The sequence below is a fragment of the Cetorhinus maximus genome, unplaced genomic scaffold (assembly GCF_964194155.1).
Source record: "Cetorhinus maximus unplaced genomic scaffold, sCetMax3.hap1.1 HAP1_SCAFFOLD_2886, whole genome shotgun sequence".
Lineage (NCBI taxonomy): Eukaryota > Metazoa > Chordata > Chondrichthyes > Lamniformes > Cetorhinidae > Cetorhinus > Cetorhinus maximus.
The window spans coordinates 106-7500 of NW_027598817.1; the positions used below are offsets into that span (position 1 = coordinate 106).

The window sequence follows — 7395 nt, forward strand, 5'->3', positions numbered from 1 at the left end:
GGTGAGGGATTGAGGGGGTGTGTGAGGGGTTGTGAGGGAGGGAGGGGATGTGAGGGAGTGAGGGGGTGTGAGGGAGGGTGAGGGAGTGAGGGGTGTGTGAGGGAGTGAGGGTGGTGTGAGGGAGGGTGAGGGGGTGTGAGTGTGGGTGAGGGGGGTGTGAGGGGATGTGAGGTAGTGTGGGGGGTGTGAGGGAGGGCGGGGGGGTGAGGGATTGAGGGGGTGTGAGGGAGTGAGGGGGTGTGAGGTAGTGAGGGGTTGTGAGGGACGGAGGGGGTGTGAGGGAGTGAGGGGGTGTGAGGGAGGGTGAGGGAGTGAGGGGTGTGAGGGAGTGAGGGGGTGTGAGGGAGTGAGGGGGTGTGAGGGAGGGTAGGGAGTGAGGGGGTGTGAGGGAGTGAGCGGGTGTGAGGGAGTAAGGGGGTGTGAGGGAGGGTGAGGGAGTTAGGGGGTGTGAGGGGGTGAGGGGGTGTGAGGGAGTGAGGGGGGTGTGAGGTAGTGAGGGGGGTGTGAGGGAGTGAGGGGAGTGAGGGAGTGAGGGGGGTGAGGTAGTGAGGGGTTGTGAGGGAGTGAGGGGGGTGTGAGGTAGTGAAGGGGGTGAGGGAGGGTGAGGGGTTGAGGGAGGGTGGGGGTGTGTGAGGGAGTGAGGGGTTGTGAGGGAGTGAGGGGGTGTGAGGTAGTGAGGGGGTGTGAGGGAGTGAGGGGGGTGTAAGGTAGTGAGGGGTTGAGGGAGTGAGGGGGTGTGAGGGAATGAGGGTGTGTGAGGGAGGGTGAGGGAGTGAGGGGGTGTGAGGGAGTGAGGGGGTGTGAGGTAGTGAGGGGTTGTGAGGGAGTGAGGGGGTGAGAGGGAGTGAGGGGTTGTGAGGGAGTGAGGGGGTGTGAGGGAATGAGGGGGTGTGTGAGGGAGGGTGAGGGGGTGTGAGGAAGGGTGAGGGGGTGTGAGGGAGGGTGAGTGGGTGTGAGGGAGGGTGAGGCGGTGTGAGGGAGTGAGGGGGGTGTAAGGGAGGGTGAGGGGGTGTGAGGGAGGGTGAGGGGGTGTGAGGGAGGGTGAGGGGGTGTGAGGGAGGGTGAGGGGGTGTGAGGGAGGGTGAGGGGGTGTGAGGGAGTGAGGGGGGTGTAAGGGAGGGTGAGGGGGTGTGAGGGAGGGTGAGGGGGTGTGAGGGAGGGTGAGGGGGTGTGAGGGAGGGTGAGGGGGTGAGGGAGGGTGAGGGAGGGTGAGGGGGTGTGAGGGAGTGAGGAGGGGTGTGAGGGATGGTGAGGGGGTGTGAGGGGGTGTGAGGGAGGGTGAGGGAGGGTGAGGGGGTGTGAGGAAGGGTGAGGGGGTGAGGGAGGGTGAGGGAGGGTGAGGGGGTGTGAGGGAGTGAGGGGGGTGTAAGGTAGTGAGGGGGGGTGTGAGGGAGTGAGGGGGTGTGAGGGAGTGAGGGGGGTGTGAGGGAGTGAGGAGGGGTGTGAGGGAGTGAGGTGGTGTGAGGGAGTGAGGGGGTGTGAGGGAGTGAGGGGTGTGTGAGGGAGTGTGAGGGGGTGTGAGGGAGGGTGAGGGGGTGTGAGGGAGTGAGGGGGGTGTGAGGGAGGGTGAGGGGGTGTGAGGGAGGGTGAGGGGGTGTGAGGGAGTGAGGAGGAGTGTGAGGGAGGGTGAGGGGGTGTGGGGGGGTGTGAGGGAGGGTGAGGGGGTGTGAGGGAGTGAGGGGGGTGTGAGGTAGTGAGGGGGGTGTGAGGTAGTGAGGGGGTGTGAGGGAGTGAGGGGGGTGTGAGGTAGTGAGGGGGTGTGAGGAAGTGAGGGGTGTGAGGTAGTGAGGGGGTGAGGGAGTGTGGGGTGTGTGAGGTAGTGAGGGGGGTGAGGTAGTGAGGGGGGTGTGAGTTAGTGAGGGGGGTGTGAGTTAGTGAGGGGGGTGTGAGATAGTGAGGGGGGTGTGAGGTAGTGAGGGGAGTGAGGGAGTGAGGGGGGTGTGAGGTAGTGAGGGGGGTGAGGGAGTGAGGGGGGTGTGAGGGAATGAGGGTGTGTGAGGTAGTGAGGGGGGTGTGGGGGAGTGAGGGGGGTGTGAGGTAGTGAGGGGGGTGTGAGGTAGTGAGGGGGGTGAGGGAGTGAGGGGGGTGTGAGGGAGGGTGAGGGGGTGTGAGGGAGGGTGAGGGGGTGTGAGGGAGGGTGAGGGGTGTGAGGGAGGGTGAGGGGGTGTGAGGTAGTGAGGGGGGGTGTGAGGGAGTGAGGGGTTGTGAGGGAGTGAGGGGGGTGTGAGGGAGTGAGGGGGTGTGAGGGAGTGAGGGGGGTGTGAGGGAGGGTGAGGGGGTGTGATGTAGTGAGGGAGGGTGAGGGAGTGTGAGGGAGTGAGGAGGGGTGTGAGGGAGGGTGAGGGGGTGGGTACCTGTATGTAAGCCGCCAGCTGTGTGCTGAAGTGGTTGGAGGATGAATTAAGAATCAGGCAGTCGCCGATATTGGCTGTGGTGTTGTGTAAATCGATGATTAAATCCATCGCTTCCTCCGAGCCGCGCGGACCCAGCAGACAGTTCAGTCTATTCGCTCTCAGCACCTCGTACGGCAGAGTCTGATCTGAATCAACACTGAGGCAGCAGGAAAATAAACACCATCACATGGATAAACATCTGGGATCCTGCTCAACAGACCTGAGGGAGAGCCACACTGTCGGAGGGTCAGTACTGAGGGAGCGCCACACTATCGGTGGGTCAGTACTGAGGGAGCGCCACACTGTCGGAGGGTCAGTACTGAGGGAGCGCCGCACTGTCGGAGGGTCAGTACTGAGGGAGCGCCGCACTGTCGGTGGGTCAGTACTGAGGGAGCGCCGCACTGTCGGAGGGTCAGTACTGAGGGAGCGCCGCACTGTCGGAGGGTCAGAACTGAGGGAGCGCCGCACTGTCGGAGGGTCAGTACTGAGGGAGTGCTGCACTGTCAGAGGGTCAGTACTGAGGGAGTGCCGCACTGTCGGAGGGTCAGTGCTGACGCACTGTCGGAGGGTCAGTGCTGAGGGAGCGCCGCACTGTCGGAGGGTCAGTACTGAGGGAGTGCCGCACTGTCGGACGGTCAGTACTGAGGGAGCGCCGCACTGTCGGAGGGTAAGTACTGAGGGAGTGCCGCACTGTCGGAGGGTCAGTACTGAGGGAGTGCCGCACTGTCAGAGGGTGAGCGCTGAGGGAGTGCCGCACTGTCGGAGGGTCAGTACTGAGGGAGTGCCGCAGTGTCGGAGGGTCAGTACTGAGGGAGTGCCGCACTGTCGGAGGGTCAGTACTGAGGGAGCGCCGCACTGTCGGAGGGTCAGTACAGAGGGAGCGCCGCACTGTCAGAGGGTCAGTACTGAGGGAGCGCCGCACTGTCAGAGGGTCAGTACTGAGGGAGTGCCGCACTGTCAGAGGGTCAGTACTGAGGGAGTGCCGCACTGTCGGAGGGTCAGTGCTGAGGGAGTGCCGCACTGTCGGAGGGTCAGTGCTGAGGGAGAGCTGTGTAGACTCACTTGAGAGTTTCTGGGACGAAGCATCGATTAAGATCCTGGTCCATGTAACGAACACATCTCTCCATTGCTGCCTCGTTGACCAGGAGAGGCATCACTGAGATGGTTGCCCGCTTCAGCTCTGAAGGGTTCTTCAGCCAATGGCGGGCCAGGAAGATCCCCGACATCTCATTGCCATGGGTTCCCCCCAGGACAGCCACCCGGCTCAAGGGGGCGAAGGTCACAGCAGGGTCGGAGGTCATGGCGACAATAAGAAATCGATCAACCAGATCACTGCCCAGTGCAGCACGGAGGGCGATGGACGATGGAGGGAGGGAAAAGGACAATGATCACACTCAAAACAGGTTCACAACCCCACCAGGACCGAGCATCCTCACAGGCACAGCAAGAGGCCATTCAAACTCCTATCTCTGTAACCTCCTCCAGCCCCTACAACCCTCCCAATCTCTGTAACCTTCTCCAGCCCCTACAACCCTCCCTATCTCTGTAACCTCCTCCAGCCCCTACAACCCTCCCTAACTCTGTAACCTCCTCCAGCCCCCTACAACCCTTCCTATCTCTGTAACCTCCTCCAGCCCCTACAACCCTCCCTATCTCTGTAACCTCCTCCAGCCCCCTACAACCCTTCCTATCTCTGTAACCTCCTCCAGCCCCTACAACCCTCCCTAACTCTGTAACCTCCTCCAGCCCCTACAACCCTCCCTATCTCTGTAACCTCCTCCAGCCCCTACAACCCTCCCTATCTCTGTCACCTCCTCCAGCCTCCTACAACCCTCCCTATCTCTGTCACCTCCTCCAGCCTCCTACAACCCTCCCTAACTCTGTAACCTCCTCCAGCCTCCTACAAACCCTCCCTATCTCTGTAACCTCCTCCAGCCCCCTACAACCCTCCCTATCTCTGTCACCTCCTCCAGACCCCTACAACCCTCCCTATCTCTGTAACCTCCTCCAGCCCCTACAACCCTCCCTATCTCTGTAACCTCCTCCAGCCCCTGCATTCCCGATGTGGCCGCAGTCTGGCCTTGGTACTGACCTGTGTAGCCGGTCAGCTGCTCAGTCTGTGTGGAAATGTTGGGGTTGGTTTATAACAGACAGGGTTCCGGCTCTGCCTGAACTTTGATCGTCGTGCATTAGGCTTTGTGCTGATGTTGGGTTATTTTTTTGTCGCCCTCCCAGGTCTCTGACCTCTCACCAGCTGGTATTGGTTCACTGAGCTGCTGCTCAGCGGAGCCTGACTCCAGGGTCCCAGCCCAGACTCCCTCCCTCTCCTCCCTCTCCTGCTCTCTGAATATCTGACAATCTCCTCCTTCCGCACTCAGTTGGGCCTGATCTCCAAGCCTGTCTCAGGCATTACACACACACACACACACACACACACACCGTCACCCACCAGGGGCTCATCACACCCTCACCCAACCCTCGGCTCAGCGCCAGGAGAGGGCCAGCGAGTGGAACCCAGTCCCAACCACACTTCACACTCTCCCCACCCCCTTCCACAGCACTCACAGCCTGAAGGATCAGAAGTGAAACTTCTTTATTCAGAGAGAGAGAGAGAGAGAGAGAGACAGAGGCAGAGAGGGAGACGGAGAACGAGAGAGAGACAGAGAGAGAGAGCTAGGCAGAGACAGAGAGATAGATAAAGACAGAGAGAGAGTGACAGAAGAGAGAGACAGAGGCAAAGAGGGAGAGAGAGACAGAGAAACAGAGAGAGAGAGTCAGGGAGAGAGAGACAGACAGAGAGGGAGATACAGAGAGAGAGATAGGCAGAGACAGAGAGGTAGATAAAGACAGAGAGAGAGTGACAGAAGAGAGACAGAGAGATAGAGGGAGAGAGACACAAAGAGAGAAAGATACAGAGAGAGAGAGACAGAGGGAGAGACAGAGAGGGAGAGACAGAGAGAGACAGAGGCAAAGAGGGAGAGAGAGACAGAGAGAGTGAGACAGAGAAACAGAGAGAGACAGGGAGAGAGAGACAGAGACAGACGGAGAGGGAGATACAGAGAGAGAGATAGGCAGAGGCAGAGAGAGAGATAGATAAAGACAGGGAGAGAGAGAGTGACAGAGAGAGAATAACAGAGAGAGAGAGAGACAGAGAGAGAGCGACAGAGAGAGAGAGAGACAGAGAGAGACAGAGAGAGCGAGAGTCAGAGAGAGAGAGAGACAGGGAGAGAGGACAAGAAGAGAGAGAGAGACAGATGGAGTGGACAGACAGAGAGAGAGACAGAGAGAAAGAGACTGAGAGGGAAGGTCAGAGAGGGAGATAGAGGCAAAGACAGAGAGAGAACAGAGAGAGAAACAGAGAGAGACAGAGTCAGAGGCAAAGAGAGAGACAGAGAGAGAGACAGACAGAGAGAAAGAGATGGGACAGAGAGAGAGGGGTAGAGAGAGAGAGAGTGAGACAGAGAAAGAGAGAGAGACAGAGACAGACATGGAGAGATGGGAAAGAGACAGAGGACAGAGAGGGAGAGACACAGAGAGAGAGACAGAGAGAGATAGAGAAAAAGAGACAGTGGGGGAGAGAGAGATAGAGGCAGAGGGGGAGAGACAGAGTGAGGCAGAGAAAGGTAGAGAGACAGAGACAGACAGAGAGAGAGAGAGAGAGAAACAGAGAGAGACAGAGGCAAAGGGAGAGACAGAGAAAGGGTGAGAGAGAGAGTGAGAGAGAGACAGAGGCAAAGAGAGAAACAGAGACAGGGGGAGAGGGAGAGAGAGAGAAAGTCAGGGAGAGACAGAAAGAGAGAGTCAGACAGGGAGAAAGAGAGAGATATAGAGTCAGAGAAGGAGGCAGGGACAGAGAGAGAGAGAGGGGGGGAGAGGGACAGAGAGAGAGAGAGACAGACAGACAGACAGAGAAAGAGAGAGACAGAGAGGGAGAGACAGAGAGAGACAGACAGACAGACAGACAGTCAGATGGAGAAAGAGACAGAGAGAAAGAGACAGGGGGGACATAGGGAGAGAGGGAGGCTGAGAGGGAGAGAGAGGCAGAGAGAGTGAGAGAGAAAGCGAGAGACCGTGACAGAGAGAGAGAGAAACAGAGACAGAGGGAGAGAGAGAGATAGACAGAGAGGCAGAAAGTGAGAGAGAGAGACACACAAAGAGAGAGGGATAGACACAGAGAGAGAGAGGCAGAAAGAGAGAGTGACACAGAGAGAGAGAGACAGAGAGAGAGAGAGAGGCAGAAAGAGAGAGTGACACAGAGAGAGAGAGAGAGACAGAGAGAGAGAGAGAGGCAGAAAGAGAGAGTGACAGAGAGAGAGAGAGACAGAGAGAGAGAGAGGCAGAAAGAGAGAGAGAGACATTGTTATGACCCAGCAGTTGGTAAGCGGAGTTATTTAAAAATCCCAGAGAGAATCTTTAAACAATTGTCATAACCTATAATTTTAAGTATTATGTTTGAGACTCTAAATTCATTAACCAGACCAGCAGTCCTCGAGGGAATTTTATATCAAACTATATAAGACATTTATTAATTTACACAAGTTAAACATATACACATGGTTACAAATTACCACTATCTTAACTTCTAACAAATTCCCAAACAAATCTCCACTCAGGCAACAGCAACCCACAGACTTAACCAGACACCAGGCAAAGCATTTTCACCTTGTGAATTCAAAATGAGGTCCTTTCCACTTTGGTTCCTGTGGAGCCAGTGTAGGCTTACAGCTGCTTTGATCTTACATTGCCTCTGCCCTGCACACACAAAACTGCTGTCTGTTACACCCAGCACAGCTCATTGAATGTAAATTCTCATTGTATCACCAGCCCATTTGAACTCCAGCTCTTCTAACAATAAAACCACTTTCATAGTACCAATTTTATTGGTAATATAAACATTGCTTGGCCTCTGCTAGCTAGGTGCAAGATTTCACCCCACTTCTTGAATACTTTATACAAAAAGATGCAGAGAGTGCAAGAGAGACAGGTGACAGAGAGACAGAGA

At 57.0% G+C, this 7395-nt stretch overlaps 1 protein-coding gene across 1 annotated transcript; it reads right to left on the reverse strand.

The window, feature by feature from the left end:
• Positions 1 to 2354: 2354 nt before the first annotated feature.
• Positions 2355 to 3694, reverse strand: LOC144677684 (N-acyl-aromatic-L-amino acid amidohydrolase (carboxylate-forming)-like; the record flags this gene model as incomplete). The annotated part of the gene is made up of 2 exons (XM_078537720.1): positions 3456 to 3694; positions 2355 to 2550 (listed from the first exon to the last, which is right to left on the reverse strand). Coding segments are annotated over exons 1-2 (435 nt in total), but the record flags the coding sequence as incomplete, so codon positions are not given.
• Positions 3695 to 7395: the final 3701 nt, after the last annotated feature.